This window comes from Salminus brasiliensis, chromosome 1 (assembly GCF_030463535.1).
Source record: "Salminus brasiliensis chromosome 1, fSalBra1.hap2, whole genome shotgun sequence".
Taxonomy (NCBI): domain Eukaryota; kingdom Metazoa; phylum Chordata; class Actinopteri; order Characiformes; family Bryconidae; genus Salminus; species Salminus brasiliensis.
The window spans coordinates 92,362,441-92,387,865 of NC_132878.1; the positions used below are offsets into that span (position 1 = coordinate 92,362,441).

The 25,425-nt window shown below is 40.4% G+C and overlaps 1 protein-coding gene across 3 annotated transcripts in view; it reads right to left on the reverse strand.

The window, feature by feature from the left end:
- Window positions 1–25,425, reverse strand: part of csmd3a (CUB and Sushi multiple domains 3a) — a 519,096-nt gene that overhangs the window by 252,714 nt on the left and 240,957 nt on the right. For all 3 annotated transcript variants that reach the window (XM_072692429.1, XM_072692430.1, XM_072692428.1), the window contains exons 25-27: window positions 17,289–17,415; window positions 14,272–14,474; window positions 11,143–11,334 (exon numbers count right to left, since the gene is read on the reverse strand). In XM_072692429.1, the coding sequence (XP_072548530.1) occupies window positions 11,143–11,334; window positions 14,272–14,474; window positions 17,289–17,415 (522 nt within the window). The remainder of the gene's footprint in view (window positions 1–11,142; window positions 11,335–14,271; window positions 14,475–17,288; window positions 17,416–25,425) is intronic.

A 25,425-nucleotide genomic window follows, 5' to 3' on the forward strand; every position in this document is an offset into this window, starting at 1 on the left:
TACATCACCTTCAGCTCAATCTAAAAGCTTCAGCTCAATACATCACCTTCATCTTAATACAGCAGCTTCAGCTCAATATAACAGCTTCAGCTTAGTAAAGTAGTATCAGTTAAATACAGCAGCTTCAGCTAAATGTAGCAGCTTTAAATCAATATAGCAGCTTCAGCTTAGTGCAAGATCAGTAAAATACCATAAAGAGATCTACTGAAAATGACAGAACCTTTTCCTATAAGTGTGAAGCAACGTTTGTGGGTCAGGTAAGTGACTTAATGTGTTGGTCTATAAAGTTTTTCCACCTGCCTGCTAAAGAACTCTTTTTAGAAGTCTTTATTTATTTATCTATTAATTATTTTAATTTATTTTTGTCAAATTGGATTATTTGGATTATTGTATTTTGCAGAGTGTTTTTTCTCCTGGTTACACTAATAAACTTTAGTTACGTTTAGTAGGTGTTATTATCAACTTACAAATATATAAAAAAAATCTCTTTCCATATCCCAGCTTGGAAAGCCAAAGGTCAGAGTGCAAGGATCGGCCATGCTACAGCACTCCTTAACCAGAGAGAGTGCCCTGGTCAAGGGTCCAACAGTCGCAGCTTAGTAGACCTGAATTAAACATATTCTGTGCAGCCCTAATGAGAGAAATACCCTAACGAGTTGTGAAGAAAGCATGAAATATTGACAAGCTTGTCGTCCGACTATCACTTCCCTGATTCTCCCAGAGGCTTATGCTAAACTGAAGGGCTGTCCAGTGGGCCCTGAGGCGTTTCTCAATGACTTCACTTTGAGTGCTGGGAGGATTTGTGCTGTCAAGGTAGAAAAGAAATACTCTGGCATTTAAAGAGTATCATCCGTATCATGAACAAGTCAATCTTCCTCCTTACTATGAAATATCTTAAAAATATATATACAGTAGTTTCAAAACACACTGTTCACTCTCCAGTCTGTTTATGGACACTAAGCTGCAAACCAGCTATTGGAGTATTTAGTATTTTTGTGATGCCACAAAAAAAAAAAAAATGTCAGGCACCTATATAGACTCAAGTTTAGCCACGCCCACTTACAAAGATGTGTTCTACTCCTTACTTTGAAATATATCAAAGAAAAGTGTGATAAAGTAGTTTCGTCTACTGTTTTCTACCTATATGTGACAGCTAAGCCTCGAAAGCAACCAAAGAGCTCTATGAGGCTCTCTGAGATTCTCTGAGATGAGTCTGGGAGGGGTAGAGCTGGATGATATGGAAAATTTTTATATTGCAATATTTAAAGACATTTTTATGATATATGATATTTATTGTAGTATTTTGTCATGTAGTTGAAATGCACCAACAGCATAAAATAAAAATAAATGCTATCCAAGTACTATTTTTACTCAAAATATGCTAAACCATTGAATTAAATAAGACTGATTACACACTTTGTAATGAAACATGCAGACAATCAGTGCTCTTTCAGAACTGACGATATTGTAATACACTCATAAAAGCATATTGGGTACCACAATAACAACATTTATCACGATTCAATAACATATTGTCTCATTGCCCAGCTCTAGAGAAGGGGTTTAAAATCTCAGAAATTGTTCCACTGTCCACTTAATCATTTACAAGTGGCCAGATCAAGCCGCCCCAGCGTTTTTTCTCCTGGTTACACTAAAAAACTTTAGTTACTTTAGTTAAAAGGTGTTAATATCAATTTATAAATACAAAATAATCTCTTTCCATATCCCAGCTTGGAAAGCCAAAGGTCAGATTGCAAGGATCGGCCATGCTACAGCACTCTTTAACCAGAGAGAGTGACCTGGTCAAGGGTCCAAATCTGAGAACTACTCGAAATTGTTTCACTGTCCACTAAATAATTTACAAGTGATACTGCAAACATGGCCAGATCAAGCCGTCCCAGCAAGTTCAGCCCACAGTTGAGTGCAGACCTCACAGTTGATGTCAAATTACATGCATCTAACATCATAAAGAGACCACACAAGTCATATTATCTTCATCTCTGAACATTAATACATTTTCTTAAATGAAGATCAAATATTTAGATCGCTGCTATCCAATGAAAAACATGTATCTCCATTGTTGTCCATTTTCCTTATTCCTTTTATCATTTGAATCCTGTAGCTGCACTGAACACTGTGTTATTAATAATTCTGGATCAATGGACCAATAGAAACGCTCCGAAATGACTTGAAATACATTTCCCATGTCCTTTCTTCATTGACTTCCATTGAAAGTTAAGATAAGATAATGCTTTATTAGTCCCACAGTGGGGAAATTCTCAGTGTCACAGCAGAAAAGGATAACAAGACACTCAATTACAAAAATGTAAATAAATTATCACTATATACACAATATAAATAATAGAAGTGAAAAAGCAATAACAATATTATTTACAATATTATTTACAGGTTATTTACAAAAGTTATTTAAGAATGTCTTTTCCTTCTCCTGTAAAGTTGACTATTTACAGATATGTTTTTTTTATTGGACAGTGATGATATCTTCCAAAAGACAAAGGGTTTTTTTGGGGGGTGTCCATGTTTTTTTAAACCCCACCATCACTGTATCTGGGTTTTAGCATATTGTGTGGACGTCAATCCACCCAACTGTAGTCTTATAATGTGCAGCCTTAATTCATTTCATAACTTTATGCCTATTAATAGCAGAGGAATAGCTCTGAGGTCACATTTGCCAACAGAATTCAAGGCTAGTCCAACACTTCAAACTAACTCCAACAGAGCATCACTATGTACACTGTGACTTAGCCAAAGCCCGGGCTTAATCTCAGTCCAGGAAACCAATTAAGCCGAGGCAGACAGTGTAGCAAGGACAAGCAGCAATGCCGACTGAACCCTAACCTGAGACCTGCAACAAACTTTCCCTGTTATTAATGAAGAAGGCATTTGGACAGCGGGAGGCATTCGAGGTGTGGAAGGATCTAAAAGAAGAAGAAAAAAGCCGAGCTGGCTTTGGGATAGCGGCAGCGGCAGCAGTGGAACTCAGTGGAACTAATTTGTTCCCCGCAGTGGTGTGCCTTTTCCCAACATCCACACCTACTAGCATGCAAAGAAAGCATATGTCAGATCGTGTCAGCTGAACACGACGCTGGCTGGGTTTGGCAGCGACGCGTGAGAATGACAAACTCCATCATCTTCACATCATTTAGTCTCACATTACTAGCACACACTCTGAATTTGGAAAAAGAAGCTTGGAGCACTTTGATGACAGCTGTCAGACAAAATAGCTTTCCAAACTGCAGGTGCTTGCAGAATACCCGCAATTTCCCAGTGACATTTATCATGGGACAACTCCTCGGCGTACAGAGCGAGCGTACCCACGTGCCCCAGTACGCTGGGCGTCTGAGTGCTGACCGGGTGCTCGATCAGATATTTCTGACAGTGAGATTTATTATTACGGGCCTTTTTATAAGTTTTGAAAAGATTGAAAACTCGTTTTCGGCCTCTTCTTGAGGCGTTCCGCCGGCCCTGACAGGTGTGAAATGAGCCCCCCTCGTTTCTGATATTCCCTGAGTCTCAGGCGAAAGTTTCTGCAAATTGAAAAAAAAAAAAGAAAAAGATTCGTATAGGGGTGCAGATGCAGGCATATTTTAATGGATTGGTATGGGCTATATTAAGCCCAATCCATATCCGATCCTTTGTTGAGGCAGTTTTACCCCGTCACGCTCTAATTTGATTTATGCCACTTTCCAACAGGTGCAACAAACACATTTTCTACAGCTTGCAGAAGCAAAGCACAGTTTTAAAAGGTTAACAAGCAGTTGAAACGTCCGCAGTGAGGAAAATGGAAACATGGCTATGTCAGTGTTTAAATTAGTGCAGTGAACCATTTGAACCCTACGTTTATTATTCTGTTAATCAGGATGCAGAAGCTACTGTTACAGTTAAGTATATTTTGTGAGTCCCACAGAGTTCTATTTTAGGGTCTATGAAACTGCTAATTACGAGAGTACTGCAGTTATGAGGGTGATGAACTGAAGTGTGGGCCTGTGTATGAGGGTTTTTTTTTTGTAATTAACTTTTTTATTAACTTTATGTAAAATATGAGTTTATAGTTACACTTAACAGCTACACATTAAAACTTGGAAATAAGAACCACAACATACAGCTGTGGTCAAAAGTTTATATACACTCATCATGAATGAATGTAATGGTAATGAGTTTTGCCTACAATTTTTTTTTTTACTTTATGGCAGAATGAGTTACAATACTTATCTTTATATATTATATAAAGATAAGTAATATATATAACAATATATATATTGTTTATATATAGAATAATATACATATAATATAATATATAATATAATTTATGATTAAATTAAATTTATATATATATATATTAAATTTGTATATATATTTAAACATAGCAGACAAAAGTGTCACCCAAGCCCATCCTAGCAAAAAATATGGTAGTTATATATATTACAATAACAGTATATACAGTATATATAACAATATAACAGTATATATAACAATAACAGTAACAATAACAGTAACACTGATCGTGGTAGCAAAAATAAAATAAAATAAAATAAATAAATAAAGAAATAAATAATTTTAAATAATTATAAACTGACAAACAAACAAAACCAACAAAGAATTTACAGTAATATTAATGGTTATGGTCCCTTAAAATCAATTATTATTGGATACCAAATCTGACTGTTGCACCCCTGTACACTGGTCCCTGGCTATATTGGCACTCCACAGAGACAAAACTGAGCATCTCAGCCAGCCAATGCTTAAACGATGGGGCTGAAGGTAATTTCCGATTTAAAAGGAGCAGCTTCCTAGCCATAATCATAGCAGCCATCACCCTCTGTTGTATTGCATAAGGAAAGGTGAACAGTGATGCCGAACACTCATCTTTAATAGAAAAACACAAGACTTTGGTGCATAAGCTTTCATCTTTTCTGCATTTTCCCCAAAAATGTATTTTAACCCGCTAAGGCCCAAAGCTTTTTAACTTCCTGTGAACTTCCTGTTAGTGATCATGATGGACTACAGCTGGGAGCTTCTCTGTACTCACAGAAAAAGGATTTGTTTTTAAGAGTACGCATTGGAGCAGTGGTGGCTCAGTGGTTAGAGCAACAATTATGGGTTCAATTATGGGTTATGGGTTCGATACCCAGGGTTGGCAATCTGTCATGTGTGGGTTCACTACACAGATGGGTTAAAGGCGGAAGCCTGTGTCAAATGGTGAATATGGGTCTTGACCAACAAACAGTACAATGGGATTGGAGAGATTCACACATTCCACTGCATTCTAAACCACTGCAGATTCTGCACCTATGTGTATGTTATTGGGAGGCGTAGCAACCTAAAGACACCTGGAGTCTTTTTTAAAGCAGATTCAAACTGACACCCTCAGCTGAGAGGAAATTATGTGGTTGGTGTGGCGCAACAGATGCCATTGAGTTACAACATCACCATGTAGGAGACCAGGGTTCGATTCCTGGTCTGGGTCACTATGCTGCGCTACACCAATAAGAGTCCTTGGGCAAGACTCCTAACACTACATTGGCCCACCCCCTCTGTAATACGAGTAACCCTGTAAGTCGCTCTGGATAAGAGCGTCTGCTAAATGCCATAAATGTAAATGTAAATGGGTTCGAATGGTCAGAAAAAAACAAAGAACCATAAAGGCACAGGTCTACTGCAGCTCTCTCCTGGCTGGTCTCTCTCTGCGCACCATCAGGCCCCTGCAACTTATCCAGAATCCAGCGGCACGGGTCGTCTTCAACGTTTCTAAGTTCAGCCATGTCTCTCTACTGCTGCGTTCTCTCTTCACTGGCTTCCTGTAGCTGCTGCCCAGATCATCAGATTCAAACCCCTGACTCTGGCCTACAAAGCCAAGACTGGACCAGACAGCCCCTCCGTACTTGATGACAATGGTCAAAAGCCGATCTGCACCAAGAGCCCTTCCAGCTTCAAATACGGCTCGGCTCGACCCACCATCTCTTAAGATCCACGGAAGACAAGCGTCCAGGCTTTTTTCTGTCCTGCACCAAAGTGGTGGAACGAACTTCCCCTGGGTGTCCAAACAGCAGAGTCCAACACTCGCTGTCTTCAAACCCAGACTGAAGACCCTCCTCTTCTGAGAATACTTGGGTGAATAGCAGAGTACTATGGTCTCCTTACTGACTTGTGTTTAGTAGAGTCTAAACTTAGAGGTATCTTTAAATTCTAGTCTATTTAAACTAGCTGAGGTTTTTCTTGGGTAAATAGTGAAGCACTTTTGTAAGTCGCTCTGGAGAAGAGCATCTGCTAAATGCCTTAAATGTAAATGTAAACTGGAACCCCGGTGTTCCTGTCTACACTCAAGTGAGTTTTAGATCATCATGTACTGCCATCCAAGAATGAAGCACCTGCTCCAAAAGTTAGCATCTTCACTGGCATCTTTTATGGTCGGATGAGACCAAGATGCTTGGAGAGTAAAGTTGAGGCATTCCGCCCTAAGAGCACTTTGCCAGCTGTTAAGTATGGTGGGGGATCTTTTGCTGGAAGTGGCCCTAATACATTGCACAAAGTCGATGGAAAATGAAGAAGGAAGTCTATGTCCGAATAATTCAACATAACCTTCAAATTCATGGTTGAAACTTGGACACAATTGGGTGTGGAATGAATAAGGCAGCCTAACATTAAGCTTTTGGAATGGCCTTCACAAAGTTCTGACCGCAACCATATAGCAAATATGTGAACTGTGCTTAAAAGTCAGGTCCATGCCAGGAAAGCAGCACATTGAACATTTATTCAACCAGATTTTTGTTAGAAGCTTGTTAATGGCTTCCAAAACTGTCTGGTCAATGTCAAGTCAAGTCACATTTATTTGTATACCTTTTTACAACTGTTGTCGTCACAAAGCAGCTTTATATTATTAGTAATTAATAAAAGACAGAGACAAAAAAGAAATAACATAAGAATATATGAAGGATCAAAGACCAGCAGTGAGCAAAAACTCCCTCAGAGCTGGAGGAAGAAACCTTGGGAGCAACCAAGACTCACAAGGGGGACCCGACTCGTCCTCCTCTGATCAGAACTATTTATACATTATTGATAAAAATTACCAAACCATCTATACTGTTGTATAACTGCTCTGATTATAATCATAATATATTAATCATGGTGTAGATAGTTAATAGTGGTGATATTAATAGTGGCAGATAGTTAAGAGTCCAATGTGCAACTTGTTAAGAGGCATTAAACCAAATATTAGGTTTATATAGGTTTATATATTATATTTTTGACCTGGTACAGATCTTTTCCAACCACAAACAATTTAGTCAAGCATCAAATTCAAAATGAATGTATTCAGAACACCATAAAAGGTTCAAATTGTACCACTTGTACATCATGTATAATGTTTTTTTTTTCTTTTTATTCTCAGAAGCATTTTAAAGTAACTAGCACTTAAAATAATTTTAAAAGGTCATTTCAAAACAGAAGGTCATTAAACAAAACCTCATTTTCTGGTGTTTCACACTATTCACACCGTACAAAATAAAGTGATTTTACTGCAGTATTTTAATGAAACAGTCAGTCCAGTAAATCCACACATGAAAATTCACGAGCAGTGAAAACATTTGTAGGAGACCATTATAGTGATTATAGTGCATTCAGATGTACTGTGGAACTAAAATGCAGAGGTAATTGCGGTGGAATTATTTAGCTCATTAAGCTACATAACATTATGCCCAAAAGGTTCTGGTTTAAAGTATTTATTTTAACTTTGATTTGACAGATTTGTTCTTTCGAGAACCTGCATGTATTATAAATATATTACGAAAACTTTTTTGTTTGTTTGTTTGCATTATGAAGTACAGTGCTTGGACCCCGATGATCGCCATTTCCACTGTAATCTGCAGACTGTGTTCAAGCAAAAATAGCAAAAATCATTGTTTTCAGTCAGAGTGGCTTTTACCCAGTTCACTGCCCCCCTCCTAGCTTTGTTCACTTTTGCAGACAGCCTCACTCGGTAATCACTGATAGTCTGATTATAACAACTATGTCACTGTTATGTCGAGGTCATTTGTGTTTACACTATATAGAAAAAAGTATTGGGACACCTGCTCATTCATTCCTTCTTCTGAAATCAAGGGTGTTAAAAACGAGCTGATCCTCCTTTTGTTGGAGTAACTGTCTCTACTGCCCAGGGAAGAAGACTTTCTACTAGATTTTGGAGGAGCACTGCTGTGAGGGTTTGATTGCATTTAGTGACAAGAGAATTAGTGAGGTCAGGGTGTTGGATGGTCACCACCCCACCTCTTCATCCCCAACTCATTCCAAAAGTATTGGATAGAGCGCCATCAATCATTCCAGAGAACACTGCAGTTCCACTGCTCCACAGCTCAATGCTGGGGGGCCTTTTTACCCGTCTAGCCCACACCTGGCATCTTTTGTTTTGTTTTTTTGTTCCAGGGAGTCCTATTCTATTGGCAATACTTCTCTACAGGGGTTAGACAAGCTGTGTGTGTGCATTTGCACATCTGTGTCAGCAATAGGTACAGCTATTAGAAGGGGTGTCCAAAAGATTTGGCACCCTTCCCATATCCCAAAGAAACAAAACACTAGTAACACACCACCAGTCACATGGGGTACCTCAGCAACCACTTAACACCCATCTGAGACACCATAACTACCACCTGAGACACCAGATTAATTTTCCAGCCACCACCTATCAACACCCTAGCAACCACTAAATAACACCATTACAACCTGCAACACTATAGCACCCATCGGGCAAGCAATTAACAACACCACAGTAACCACCTGCGATTCCATAGCAATCATCCAGCAAAACCATAGCAACCACCTTGCAACTATTTGGGCTAACACCCGGGCTGTCATAGCAATCCCTTAGCAAAACCATGGAAACCACCAGGAACCACATAGCAATGGCCAATAGCAATTACGCTTGCTCTGATGGCAGCAGATATTCAGCAAAAATGATTTACTGGAAAACTGGAACGCTCAACAAATCGTCACCGTCACACAAAAACCTTGTATCTCCAAAAAATTTACAGATGAAGGGAAAAAAAATTAACTATATTAACTATTAACTATAAATTTAAAAATGTCAGTGTAACATATTTGATTCCAAGTCATTCTCCAGCATTTCTACTGCTCCATCGTGAATTTTGATACATTTTAATACAATGTTGATACAACAACAGCCAGATTCACATTATGTACAACAACAGTGGAGATACAAGGTTTTTGCGTGACAGTGATGAACTGTTAAAAACATTTGCATGTAAAGGAGAAACCCACTGAATGAATCATCTGGTGACACAAGGGAGGGATGTACTGTTTGCTTGTGTAAGAACCACTGTTCAGTCACGGACTCAGTCGGACACTTAGACTCACTTTCCGCTCAGTTTCCTCTGAAACAGAATCTAAAATGCTTCACTTGTGATAGACGACTGTTCCTCATCTGAACAGACGAGGGGATAAAAATCGCATGCATTTGTATTGCTGAAGAAGTAGCTTATCTGACTTTGCTACTATATTCAGTTAAGCGTGACTTCATTTGGATTTATTTCGATTTATATATTTAAACTATTTTATTGCTCATTTTGAAGTTCAAATTTGCCTTAGAAAGAAATTACATATATTTTTATAATGTCATCTGTTTTTGGTTTTAGTTTTATGTTATTTTGGCACAGGCACATTTTTTATATTATTCATTTCATTTTACTAATAATACTAATACATATTACTAATACTATTACTGCTATTATTACTACTACTACTACTGCTACTACTACTACTACTACAACTGCTACTCCTACTACTTCTATTATGACTCCTACTACTACAACTACTACAACTGCTACAACTGCTACTCCTACTACTTCTATTATGACTCCTACTACTACTACTACTACTACTGCTACAACTGCTACTCCTACTACTTCTATTATGACTCCTACTACTACTACTACTACTGCTACAACTGCTGATGCTACAACTGCTACTACTACTACTACTGCTATTGCTACTACTGCTGCTGTTAGAACTGCTACTATTACTACTGCTACTACTATGACCATACTACTATTTCTACTACTACCATTACTGCTACTATACTAATATTACTACTACTACTATTACTATTGCTACTACTGCTGCTACAACTGCTACTATTACTACTACTACAACTATTACTACTGCTACTACTACTACTGCTGCTGCTGGAACTGCTGACATTACTACTACTACTGCTGCTATTGCTACTACTGCTGCTGCTGGAACTTCTGCCATTACTACTGCTACTACTACTACTACCATACTACTATTTCTACTACTACCATTACTGCTACTATACTAATATTACTACTACTACTATTACTACTGCTGCTGCTACAACTGCTACTATTACTACTACAACTATTACTACTGCTGCTACTACTACTACTACTACTACCATACTACTATTTCTACTACTACCATTACTGCTACTATACTAATATTACTACTACTACTATTACTACTGCTATTGCTACTACTGCTGCTACAACTGCTACTATTACTACTACTACAACTATTACTACTGCTACTACTACTACTACTACAACTATTACTACTACTACTACTACTACTACTACTACTGCTATTGCTACTACTGCTGCTGCTGGAACTGCTGCCATTACTACTACTACAACTACTACAACTATTACTACTGCTACTACTACTACTACCATACTACTATTTCTACTACTACCATTACTGCTACTATACTAATAGTACTACTACTATTACTACTGCTATTGCTACTACTGCTGCTACAACTGCTACTATTACTACTACTACTAGTACTACCATACTACTATTTCTACTACTACTATTTCTACTACTACTATTTCTACTACTACTATTACTGCTTCTATACTAATATTACTATTACTACTACTACTACTGATACTACTACTAATATTACTACTACTAATATTACTACTACTAATGCTACTACTATTACTACTTTTATTTGGCTCAAGATTACAGGCCCGATGTCATCTCTCGCTGTACTCTGAGACTCCGACTCTCAGGATTCTTCCTCAGCACTCAGATTGGGATCAGGGGCAAAAAAAAACATCACTGGCTCGGGACGTCTTTACTCACCAATGCAGGTAGGTGGGCTGGGTTGCCAGTAGAATCTGTTTTCCACCTGGATGCAGGTGATGCGCGGCTCTCCCTGCAGCTCGTAGCCGGGGTCACACACGAAGGTCACAGAGTCGCCCGGCTCCTTCCCCTCGCCGCTGCGCGTCCCGTTCATGGGTGTTCCCGGGTCTCTGCAGGCTGTCGCCACAGAGCCTGTGGAAACAACAACGACAGCCGCCGGCAGAGTGAGTTTGATGCTTTACTTGCTGCCTCGGCAGGAGATGACATTACCGCAGGCGCTGAGCCAGAACCGTCCACCCAGCCCTGCAGAGCGTTTCAGCAGGTGCCTTCACACTCCCCCTCCTTCCCACCACACACACACACAAAAACACACACACACACTCTATCTAAACAGTGGAGAGTTTCCAGTGACTGGTTACTGGCAGCATTTTCAGCTCGTTTGGATTAAGATCATTTAGCGGAAAATTGATGCTTCTTGAAAAACCCACTACAGTGAAAGCTAGCTACTGTGTTAAGCCTATGATCTGGTGTACAGGTACCATATTCACAAAGGTGTATTATTGCTAATATTTTTTTATATAGCTTTTTATTAAGAAAGTTAATACACTTCTATTTCCCAAGAAACCATCAGAAAAGTTTCTTACACTTGATTTTGTTCCTGTTAAAATAAAAATGTAATCAAATTAACCTTGTTCACTTGTCCCCCTGGACATATTAATCAATAAGCATCATAACCTCTATTCATAAAGTTTACCTGTGGATTTACTGTGACATTTTGCATATTTGCACATTCATAAAGAAGGATAAGCGATGGCCACCCATTCACATGCATTGCTAGCAATTCATAAACCACCCCGTCACGCCAAAACAATCCTGCCTGCTTCTTAATTAGAAGCTGAACTGGATTTAATTATCTTCAGGGTTCCCTTTTTTGTGTGGGTAGGGACATCTTCCAAGGCTTGTCCATGACTTCCATCTATGACAACAAAACTGAGTGTATTAAAGCCATAAACACAAGCCATGGTTGCTGAATGTACTATTCAACACTATTTTGTCGCTGCCATGCAAAAACGTCCAATGTCTCCAAAACAGCAACTTATAGACTTGCAGTGGAAGCCAACGTAAAAAAGTTTTGTTCCAAGTCATTTTGGAGCATTTCGTAATGAGCAGCTCATTATGACAATTTGACACATAGTAAAAAGCAGCTGGCAGAGTCCCAAAAAAGTCAAAAGCAGCAAATATTTTGATACAAGGTTGGTGTATGACAGGGACAATGTGCAAATCTTTTTTTCATTACAAAGAGCAAATAGAGTCCCTGTAACACGTTTGCTCATTTATAAAGAAAGATTAGCGACGGCCACTCATTCACACACGCTGTTAGGAATTTATACACCACCCCGTCACACACACACAAAAAATAACTCAAAATCTGTGTGAACTGGATTCAGTTATCTTCATGGTTCCCAATATTGTTCTAAATCCATTTTCCTGAACTTGTTCATGACGTCCGTCTATGACGACAACATCAAGCTGCACAGTATAAACTGGTTTTACACACTTGGTTACTGGATGTACCATCAGTACTATATTGCAGCTGCCTGTCACGGTATGTGGAGCTTGGAGACGGAGGCGGACATAACTGCAGGTGTAGCATAAATAATACTAAACCAAACAAAACTGAAGACAAAGAGATACAAACAAAGGAACAAACTAACCACTGGGACTAACAAAGGACACAAACAGAACAAAACAGGCCAAGCTAGAACACAGTAAACTGCCATGAACACAACCTGACATGATCACGTACAACACCAGACAACAGGAACCCCAGACAAGAGGTACTTATACATGGACTAACAAGGGACACCTGGGACTAACAAGGGGTGTGGCTACAAAGGAGGCACAGGTGGGAACACTAATGAACAGGAGGGGCTAAAACAGACAAGACACAAACAGAGCCATGTGCTTGTGAATACATGGGGAGATAAAACAGAGGCAGGTACGACAGCACAGGGGCAGGCAATGACACTGCCATGCAAAAACTTGCGAAGTCTCCAAAACAGCCACTTTAAAAAATAATAATAATAATGAAACCTTTTTTAATGTGAAGTTGCTGTTTCAGAGACTTTGTCTTCTTCCATTTTAATGGAAGCCAATGTACAAGGTTTTATTCCACATCATTTTTGGAGAATTTTTATCTGTCTATTCCTCATAAAAATCAGTATTCGAATGAATGGATATAGTGTAAAGAACAACGGCCAGATTCACATTCTGTCAAAAAGTCAAACACAGCAAAAAATGAAGACGCAAGGTTTTTGTAACCATGACACGTTTTTTGCATAAATGATCCCTTCATAAATTTGTACAATACTCTTTATCTGTCACTAAATTGAGACTCAACATAGCTGACTGCTGCTAGCTAGCAAGAAAACATTTGTTTAACTAGCAAGAAAAAGTTGCTAACAGACGATTAACAAAGAAAGCCTGCCAGAGTGGGAACCCTGATCTTTTCTATAAGGTAAGGTCAGTCTCACGGGTTAGTCCTGATGCTGTTTCACGTACTCAGCAGATTTACCTGCATATTTAAAAGCTGATTCAGCTGATCCAAGCTGATCAGTTTGGATTGAGCATCATGACAAGCGTCACAACTGCAGCTGAGTTCAACTTGACCTTCTGGAGAACAATTTCAGAGCCCATTAATACAGAGCTTAATCGAGGGTACTTTACACTGACCTCACTTGGCTCACTTAGCCTATGGGAATAAAAACAGATAGTCTGAGGAGACCAACTTCCTCTGCCGCTCAGCAGATGCACAGCCATGCTCAGACGTCCTCCCTGATCCTGTGTCTCAGCTGGAAATCCATTACGCAGAGGATGTTCTATCTTGGGGGAGAATCGTGCTTAAGAACTTTCTTATAAACAAGAGGAATGAAGATCCTCAGGTTCTTGGCTCCTCCAACCAGGTCACAGGTTACCCTATGCTCAATTCCCAGCACAACTGAGTCAGGTAAGTAACTTTTGATTATAAACAGTCCAGTATATTGCATGGTTCAGGATCAGGAGGAGCTTTACTAACAAAAAAAGAATTGAGCTGAATGCCTGGATGGCGGTTCACTCTGGAGAACTTACTGGAGAAGTCGATGGCGAACCCGGACTTGCTGATGTAAAAATCGGTCTCGAACTGGATGGTCACTACGTTGAGCGTGCTGTGTATCCCGTCAGGCAACAGCGAGCCGCTCACTTCCCTCAAAGCCATCTCGTTCTCAGGGCGGCCGTCCCACACCTTCAGGATGTCGTGAGATGCCTCCGTGTCGAAGGCCAGAAACTGCAGACTAGAAAACACAGCAAAACAGAGAAGATCCGAATTACTCTCAGGGTGACTGGCACTTCAGAATCCATGATTTGCATTCCCGATAACAAGCTAGGTCTGTGAATATCTGAGCTCTGCTCTGTGCTCTTAAATAAAAATACATAAAAATAAAAAGCAATAAAAGCCAAGCCCACGCTAAGCCATGCTCAATGGCGCTGGAGAATTGATCTATTGCTCCCTGCCTCAACACCGGTCAAGTCTGGGTCTTGGCACGGATGTTCTGGGTCTTGGTCTTAGACAAAACTATAATCTCTTTGCTGCTTAGAAATTTTCTTCAAACATTAAAGCATCTAAGGAATCATTGCCGGGGGTTCATAACACCAAATCATTGTGAAATCTGCCCACAGACCAGAGAACAGACTACTACCAACTAAGAATTATCATGTTGGCATGGTGCCATCAGGTCAGACACGTTAAAGGAATAGTTCGGCTAAAAATCAAATGAACAGGATTGATCCCTGACCCCAGGTGCAGTCAATCAGCCAAGACATGTCTGATATCTGAGGTTTTGCTTCTTTAGTTGAGAACAGGAGATGCTAGGCTAATGTTGCTAACAAACACTGGACTTAGACTGTCACCAACCGTATTTGTATGTAAATGCATTCCAACCTAACAGCCCTTAACCTGCTCAAAAGACATCCATATCTTCATCTGTTTGGGTCAGACAAGGTCATGTCATGGTTTACTTTAGCCTATAAACATAAAAATAAGCCACTTCAAGAGATGAATGGCGGGGCAGCCATTCTGAATAACCGTTATATAATAATTTTAGCATAAATGTTTAAATATTGTTTAGTATTGTTTTACTTTGTGTACATTTTTTATAGATTTTTTGAAGGATTTTGCCATGTGTCTTCTAAGATGAGCTTGGTGACATTCTAATCCCAGTGTCTGTTAGCATTACTAGCCTAGCATCTTCTCTGCTTTTTGGGATGGGATGTTTGAGATGAGGTGAGGTGGTGATCATCCAACATCCTGACCTCACTAACTCTCTTGTTGCTGAATGCAATCAAACCCTCACGGCAATGCTCCTTCAAAATCTAGTAGAAAGCCTTCTTTCCTGGACAGTAGAGACAGTTACTCTAACAAAAGCAGAATCAGCTCCTTTTTATTAATGTCCCAATACTTTTGTCCCATGTGTATTACTGTCATTTTGTGGCCTAGTTGACAGTAAAGTTACAGCACATATGTGGGGGCGGGGCACAGGCTCAAGTACAGCATGCATAACTGTAGGAATTCACTGCTATATTATCTGAAAATCTCCCTTTCTAAATCAGAAGGTGCCCCCCCCCTCCTCCACTGCTGTTTTACTGTGGTTTATTGCTAATATGGTAAAATGGTCAGTGCTTTTGATTTCAGAGATTTAATAGCATTCACAAAATAACTCATCCTCTATCCATGTCTCTGACTTCTATATTAACTGCATATTTTAACTAAAGATTAATTTAGATTGAACATTATTATTAATTCATATTTATTTTTTGCTTTTTAATGTCTACCCAAGTTTCTCCCCAATTTTAGCTGAGCAAATTAACCCACTTCCTTACTAGGACACTAGGAGGGCGAGGACAAGCACATGTCTCAGTCCCTTGTGACCACTGTGCTCTCTCAGGTCTAGCTGCTGATGGCAAAACAGCATGACCTGGGGGTCGAACTCCAGCAATAGTGAATATTTTGCTCACACATATTATAGACAGCATAGACAGTCTGGTTTACCTCAGAAATCACTGCAGCTAAAAATTGACAAACAGGTTCTAAATAAGTTCAGGCAGGATGGAAGAGAAATCACTAGTTACAGAAGCTAAAGACATGAAAAAATCAGACTGGATGAAGCTCAGACTGAGTCAGTAGTGTCTTAGGTGCACAGTAATGAAAAGAGTTAGCAAAAACCAACAAAAACAAAAAACAAGAATTGACCCATCGTTACCCCGAAGTTACCGTAGCAGCACATCTCAAAAAAGAGGAGGCAGTGCCAAGCCAATAGCCACTGCTGAAACGGCCCATTGCAGTCAACTGTGGGGGCTGTTCACTGAAGAGCAACCCTGCAAGGTGTTAATGTGGGCGGTCTACTTGTGCACCAGTCCACAGCTTGTGCCGTCTTCCCATGTGCATTATTTCATCAGTTCATAATGTAATAATGAAATATTTGCATTTGTTTCCGAACATATTATATTTCATATTTTAACATGTTTTATGTTTTATTCATTTATATATTTATTTTAGTAAATATTATTACATATATGCACATTTTAAACTTTTCAAACAGTCAAAATGACCATGTTAAGCACTCCAGTCTTCTGGAATCCTGGGCTTTTCAGCGTGAATATGAATTACAGAAATTTTCCAGCGAACTAAACTTGGTCCCAGTCTGAGTTTTACGGGGCCTTGATTATAGTCTCCATCACTGTGGCCTCTATTACAGCTCCGTATCTTGATCGTGGACTGTAATAGGCAGACGTCTCTAATCTAAGCATTTAATTCCTTCTGGGTCAGCGCAGCACCCATCAGCTAAACTTCAATTAACTCCACTCTCTTCCTTGTAATTCCTTGCTGATTCCCTTTTAATCAGCTGCCTAAATACATGTTTCTGCTGTGCCTCGACGTCTGCTCTGAACACCAGCTCCGATACCGTTTCCGTGGCGTCCGCCGCGATCAAAGGTGTGTAATGAGATTTGGCGGCGTGATTTCAGCAGAAGCTGGAGTTGGTCCCAACCTTGATCTCTTCTTAATGAACTTGCAGAGCCCTATTTTCACATGTGTGTAATTAATGAGGTACCTGACAGTGTTGCCCGAGTCCACCTCGATGGTCCACGTGCAGCGGAGGTTGTTGTCGTACGGGAAGGGGTATCCGGGAGACAGGATCCGTCCTGATGATTCCCCTTTGAAATTCCCACCGCATTCCGCTACAATACAGGGAAACAAATAGGTTATTAGGAAAGGTGCACATATTTGTCAGCCCTTTGGTATCACGCCCTCCCCCGGGGTGATCCCGAGCCGCCGCCCACAGGCCCAAATAAGGACTTCCGCCTTAGTTTCGTCATGTTTGTGTTCATGTGTGTTTGGTTCTGTTCACTTGTATCGATTCATGATTCAGCTCTGATTGTTCTTTGTCCATTTGTTTGGTTCATGTGTTTCACCTGGGACTGGGGGTACTAAAGGAGCCTCAACACCGTGGTTCAATGTCGAGAATTGTATCGTTTGGAACCTTGAGGTCACCCAAGAAGTTCCCTGTACGACTGAGGTGTGTTACGGTCAGCTTCGGCTCGGTATCTGCGTTCAGGAGCAGGTCACTCTGCTAACTTTGGGAATTTCCCCACTGCGGGACTAATAAAGGACTATCTTATCTTAACTATGCTATCAGCGAGGCTCGCTCGCTCACTGGCAGGATTCACTGGCTACCCACGTCCCAGCAAGGCGACCCACGCTCACGGCAGCACGCTGCGGTTCCAGGTTTGGTCGGCCTTGCCGTTTTGCTCAGTGGCTGGTTCCCCAGCTTTCCCCCTTTTGTCTTTATAAGTTACCCCCTTGTTAACCCAGGCCCTGCCTGTAGGATTTAGTTCTTGTCCCCTTTTGGTTTTCCCCTCGGTGCTTACCGTTCACGCTAGCTTGGCTCCCAGTTCCTCCCGGTCCCAGGTTCGTTTGGTTTCGCCCTCTCGTTTGTCACATTTGTACCCTGTAGTTGCTGCTTCTTTTGCCTCGTTTGCCCCTTTATGTTACCTTGGTTTTTGTTAATAAACAACTTGCTTTGATTCCATCTCTGCAAGTGTTCATCCCTCTGCGTCTGGCCTAGCACGCCATGACACTTTCTTTTTTTTCCTCTTTGATTTTGTAAATTATTGCAAAAATAAAGCCTAATTATATTGACTATAATTACATTTATAAAAGCAATAAAAGAGGAAAACGTCTAAAAGGGTCACATTTTTTATAGGTACTGTATAGGAATATTTTTAAATAGCCATCAGTCTGTTAGCAACCCTTTAGCATATATATGCATATATATTATTCGACAGAAATAGTCTCTTTGCTTGAGATGTCAGGCTTTTCCCTCACAAGTCACACTCTCCAAACACACGTGCCCTGCAGCGCAGTCAGCTAACAATAATACACCTAGTATTAATGCGCATATATGAGCTGATAGTTTAGTTAGTGTGGAACAGGCTGTAGACGCCCACGCTACAGACATGTACTCACACAGCTACGCGGTGTTTGCCTGATCTCAGAGGAGCTTTAAGAACATGTCATCTTATATAAACACATATAGCTCAGTTCAGTCAACCTACTTGTAGCTGCAGGCAGAGAACAGCTGGATTACAGTAGTGTGCACTTTTCAGGATGCTACAAAATATGCCCTCAGACATTAGGGTAAGCCAGAACATTGTCACCCACTGGTGACAGGTGAATAATACTAATTATCTGGTTACAATGGTACTTGTAAAGGGGTGGGATCTACATATAAGAAAGAGAGTGAGCAGTCAGTTCTTGAAGTGGATGAGTCGGAAACAGGACAAATGGGCAAGCGCCAGGATGTGAGCGATTTTAAAAAGGGGCAAATTGTGGCAGATAGACGACAAGGACTTGTGTAGAGTTTTCGACAGGCAGTCCAATGTCTCAACGTACAGGACTTAAAGGATATGCTGCTGATGGTAATTATTTCTTTTTCAGCCGACTTTTTACTTCTACTTTTTACATTTAGCTGTCCTTTCTACTCCTTACATTTTAAAAACAGCCTTGCTACTCCTATTTCATAAAATAAATAAATAAATAAATAACTGTATCCAGATACATTGCACCATCCAGAAAGTGTAAATTTACTTGTGGTTGGATGATATAAGTATAAACATAGTATAAACATACACCATTCTGACTCCCTATTGGTTTGTAAGCGATCCATCGCACCTGCACACGTCCCGTCACTCTCCAGCGAGCTTACAGCAGACGTCTGTAGTCTAGTATGAAGACTGTGTCCGTGGCAGAGACTCAAGAGAGCTGCAGTGAAACGTCCCGACTAAGCCCCACATTTACATTCCAGTAAAGCTTATTGATCACACGCCTCTGAAGTCTGACTTTCTGCAGCATTACAGAACTTCTAGACAACGACTCCTCATATTCTCCTCCATGAAGCTCATGTTAATGCTCAGTAGAGCACAGAGACGCTCCTTTAATAGAGCTGATATTACTGAAATGCTTCATTTTCAATGGGCAGATCTGCAGCTGAAACAGGAGCCTAGTGCAGCCCAACATTTAGCATTAACATCAACATTTTAATAGAACATTATAATATCATATATTAATATTAATATACAACATTCTCCTAATTATGGCTTTTAGAAAAGTGTGTTTTTGGGGAGGGGGGGGGGTAGTGCGCTATAGACCCCTGTGGCGCGGCCTAAGCTTTCGGCCTTTGTTTTCCTTCCATTACTTTTACTTTTCTACTTGAAGTCGTTCTGAAACCAGTACTTTTACACTTTTACTGGAGTAAAAAGCTTAAGTTGATTCTTTAACTTCCATAGAAATCTTTTTAAATCCTAGTATCTCCACTTCGACCTCAGTCATGAATGTCAATACTTTTGACACCTTTGACCACAGGACACCTTCAGGGGTCATGTGGAGTCCATGTCTTGACAGGTCAGAGCTCTTCTGCTTTTCTGGCAGCACTAGGGGGACTATGAGAGGGGAGATGAACACAGTGAGGTAAATGTATTCTAAATACTGAAACTGAAAAGCAGCCTTATTTAATGAAAACACACAAGAATTGCTTTCAAATATGTTTCATGTGTTATGAAGTTCATACATACTGTAGGTGGTCTTGAAATCAAATGTTCTCTGGCAACACACATTGAACACACTGAAATACATTCCAGTTTCCTGTGGGTGGGCGCTGCTCCAGCTCTCCTGGACCGTACTGGAGTAATAGGGTTTAAATCTAGTCAGGCCCTCATTGGGAATATATTACAGATAAAAACCTGCTTCTGTTAACGTTACATTCGCAGGTTACTGTAATCTTTTTGATACGAGGTTTACCATCGCACAGCAGCCTCCCCCGCACTCCTGCTAACGTAGGAGAACGGCAAGACAGTTGCCTGCGCGTGGCGTCGCCTTTAAGTGCACTTCCTCACTCCTGCCATTAATTAATGTTCAAAAACTGCCCACATTATATACGGGACGAAGCCCACTCTGGAGGCAGAGGACCGCCACATACATCACTGCAAGAAGGAAGCCATTATTACATTCATCCTAGTGCCTGTGAGCCCACAAATGGAACATCATAGCTTACAGCAGCTGAGTCCTAATTACATTACACCCAAGCAGCAGCTCCTTTACAGATAACAGCATATGTATGTATGCATGTGTATATATATATATATATATATATATATATATATATATATATATATATATATAGACTGGAAACAGATGGCCAAGCTTTACCCTTTAGAAGTCATTGTGCTGTCCATTTGATTTACATTGCAGAATTATTTCAATATGTTATTTCAATATGTAATTTCATTATTTCAATGTATTATAATATATATATATATATATATATATATATATATAAATATATATGAAATGTATAATAATATATATAATTCAATGAATTATAATAATCATGACAAAATATCTCATTGATACTCTTTGAATCTCATGAATAAATCTGTGTCATTAATTAAAAGGGGTGTCCACAAACTTTTGGACATATTATACTAACAGTTAACTGGTATATTATCCAATAATATCTAATTAATTAATTCAATCTAATTAAAGGATGGTTGTTCATCTTACTCATTTTTTGGGGAATCATCTACCTTCACACATGTATCTGCAATAACTGGTTTATATGACTGAGAACAGAGACTCCGACCCTTTGAACAGTACTGGAAATATATATAGAATTGCTGGCTCTCATTATGTCTCAGCTTCTGAGCCCTCATCGATCTTTTAGAGGCAAAGGTCTGCGTGAAAAAAGCCAGAGTGTGATCTGAGTTCACAGCTGGAAAAGCTAAAGTCTGATTTCTTATACGTGCTTCACTTCATGACAGCGATCGTTATCTACTCTGAATCTAGCCGGTGGATCGTTATGGTACATGATGCCAAGCACAACAGGCGTCCTGCAGATAACTGCACTGACCGACGGTCCTCAAATGTGGGAACCTGAACTTGCACTTCAAAGAGGGAAAATAAATAAAGATTTCACAGACCGCCTTCACAGAAACTGAGAATCTGAACTGAATCAGTGTTTTCAATCATAGAAAAACAATGAATTTAAAATCATCAAATTCCTAGAAAGCTGCCGGGTAACACACAGAATGGGCATGCAGCTAAAGTGGTTCCCACTATTAAGCAGTTGCTATGTGGTGACTATTGTATTCCAAGGGGTTTCTATGGTGGTGCTAAGTGGTTGCAATGGTATCAAAGGTAGTTGCTATATTGTTGCTAGATTGTTGTTATGGTATCCCAGGTGGTTGCTCGTTGGTTGGCAAAGTGTTGCTATGTGATTGCTATGGTTTTGCTAAGTTGTTGCTATGGTGTTGTTAGGTGTATGATAGGTGGCTGCTGGGTTGCTCGTTGGTGTTGCTATGTGTTGCTATGTGATTGCTATGGTTTTGCTAAGTTGTTGCTATGGTGTTGTTAAGTGTATGATAGGTGGCTGCTGGGATGTTGCTAAGTGGTAGCTATGATATCAAAGGTAGCTGCTATGGTGTTTGTTAGGTTGTTGCTATGGTATCCCAGGTGGTTGTTAATTGGTTGCTACAGTGTTGCTTCGGTTTTACTATATGGTTGCTATGGTGTTGCTCGGTGGATGCCTATGGTGTCCCAGGCTGTTGCTATGGTGTCCCAGGTGGTTGCCATGGTGTTCCTAGTTGTTATAGTGTTGCTAGGTTGTTGCTATGGTATCTCAGGTGTTTGCTAATTGGTTGCTATAGTGTTGCCATGGTACCAGAGGTAGTTGCTATGGTGTTGCTTGGTGGATGCTTATGGTGTCCCAGGCTGTTGCTATGGTGTTTGTCTATAGTGTCCCAGGTGGTTGCCATTTTGTTCCTTGTTGCTATGGTATCCGAGGTGTTTGCTAATTGGTTGTTATAGAGTTGCTATGGTTTGCTCAATGGATGGCTAAAGTGTCCCAGGCTGTTGCTATGGTGTTCCTTGGTGGTTGCTATGGTATTGTTAGGTGGTTGCAATGATTTACCAGGTGGTTGTTATGATGCTGCAGTGGTTTTACTTTACTGCTCTAATGTCTCCAGAATCGTTCGCCATGCTTCTACTGGATGACCTCAAAAATCCCTTTGGCTGAATCGAGTGTACTATTCTCATTATTATATAAAAAAGCCCAAAAGACTCATAACGAGTAATTCTGAACATCTGAATGTCAGTCCCTCTTATTCCCTGGTCCCACTTAGTGAAAGGAGGGAGAAGGTTGCGTTTAGCAGTTTGCTGTGAATGAAATATTTAGCTCAGGAGTCGACCCGAAGGAGCACCATTTTGATGCAAAAAATTCCCAAGGCTCCCTTATCTGTGCAAGTAGGCCTCCAGGCAGGCTTCCAGGCACCGCTGTGAATTTTTCTTTAGGATTCTTCGAGCATCTGCCCACTCAAATGCGCTCCAGCGTTATTTACAGCTCTATTGTCTAGAAATTTTGGTTTGACTGGAGCACAGAAGCACTAGCATCCGCCTCTGAGCTCGTCACTGCCGGAGGGCTGCAAGATTTAAGTCGAGCCCCAGTGGCTACCGGCAGGCCCAGCCGTCTAAAGTTCAGCGAACATGTGTAGGTCCAGTGCAGACTTCACTTAGCAGGGTCTAATCAGCTGTGGGACGATCCTAAATAACACAGCTACAACTCCCTAAAGCAAGCCCCGCCTCTCTGAGCATGTGCTGTTATTTCATGGGCCAGAAATGAGGAGGACGGTTTTCAGGTTCCTGTTAGTGGCTCTTCGTCATGCTGACTCGTGGATTTTCTCAGTGGCGCTTCCTTTGAGATTCTTCTCGCTTTTTTTCCTTTTGAGTTTTGGCTCTTCTGCGTGGGACTTTCTAACTCTTAGTTAGTTACTATTGGTTCATGTCCATGGTTCTCAGTCTTGTTCTTGGACGTGTTTTCTTTGGAGTCTTGGATCTGAATCAGGGTTTCTTAAGGAGTTTTTTTTTTATTTATCTCGGTTCCTTGGTTCTTCCTCATGTTCTTATGGAGTCTACCCTAATAAATCTTGGTTTCTGTCAGTTGCTCCTCCTCAAGCTCTTAGAGAAGTCCTCCGTTTGAGTACTGGTTCCTCTTAGCTGTTCTTCCAAATGGTCTTAGATTGAGTTTTTGGTTCCCCCTTTTTCCCTCATGTTGTTAGAGGGTTGTGGAGTCTTGGTTTCTCGCAGGAGGAGGTTTCTTATGCTGTGTCTTGGTTCTTCTCATTGGTTCTTCCTTATGTTCTGAGAGAGTTTTTGCTTTTGAGACTCATTTTTTTTATAGTGGTTCTTCCACTCATGCTCTTAGTGAGCTCTTCTATTTGAGTATGTGTTCCTCTCAGTGGTTCCTCCTCATGCTCCTAGTGAGCTCTTCTATTTGAGTGTGTTCCTCTCAGTGGTTCCTCCTCATGCTCTTAGAGAACTCTTCTATTTGAGTATGTGTTCCTCTCAGTGGTTCCTCCTCATGCTCTTAGAGAACTCTTCTATTTGAGTATGGTTTCCTGTCAGTGGTTCTCCCTCATGCTCTTAGAGAACTCTTCTATTTGAGTATGTGTTCCTCTCAGTGGTTCCTCCTCATGCTCTTAGAGAACTCTTCTATTTGAGTATGTGTTCCTCTCAGTGGTTCCTCCTCATGCTCTTAGAGAACTCTTCTATTTGAGTATGTGTTCCTCTCAGTGGTTCTCCTCATGCTCATAGAGAACTCTTCTATTTGAGTATGGGTTCCTGTCAGTGGTTCTTCCTCATGCTCTTAGAGAACTCTTCTATTTGAGTATGTGTTCCTCTCAGTGGTTCCTCCTCATGCTCTTAGAGAACTCTTCTATTTGAGTATGTGTTCCTCTCAGTGGTTCCTCCTCATGCTCTTAGAGAACTCTTCTATTTGAGTATGTGTTCCTCTCAGTGGTTCCTCCTCATGCTCTTAGAGAACTCTTCTATTTGAGTATGTGTTCCTCTCAGTGGTTCCTCCTCATGCTCTTAGAGAACTCTTCTATTTGAGTATGTGTTCCTCTCAGTGGTTCCTCCTCATGCTCTTAGAGAACTCTTCTATTTGAGTATGGGTTCCTGTCAGTGGTTCTTCCTCATGCTCTTAGAGAACTCTTCTATTTGAGTATGGGTTCCGTTTAGTGGTTCTTCCTTAAGCTCTTAGAGAGCTCTTCTATTTGAGTATGGGTTCCTTTCAGTGGTTACTTCTCATGCTCTTAGTGAGCTCTTCAATTTGACTATGGGTTCCTGTCATTGGTTCTTCCTCTTCCATTCGAGTTTTGGTTCCTTCTAGTGGTTCTTCTTCATGCTCTTAGAGAGCTCTTCCTTTCTCACATTCTACACAGGTTTATCTTTTTGAGTCTGAATGTCAGCAGATAGGTATGTGAAAATGTTGAATATTGACATTGCTACAAAATTCCCATATTAGCAAGTCCCTGGTTAAAATTTCATAACAGTAAGGAGATCAGCTTCATGTTTTAGACTTGCTGTGAAACCGTCTAATTAGATAAAAGGAAGGAGAGTTTCTATTCCCGTCTGAAGCGATTACAAGGTGGAAGCAGGGTGAACTGGATGCATGGTCAGCTGAGGTTCACCTACACAGCACTTACGGGCTGGAATTCTCAGTTTAAGAGGCTGGATTTGCATTTCTACAAAGATGCTTTGTAGATCTGTAACATCTATGGTTAAAATAAATAAATAAATAAATAAAATTCCACTGATCCAATGATTCGCAGACAGACAATGGCTCAATTCTGTTCCCC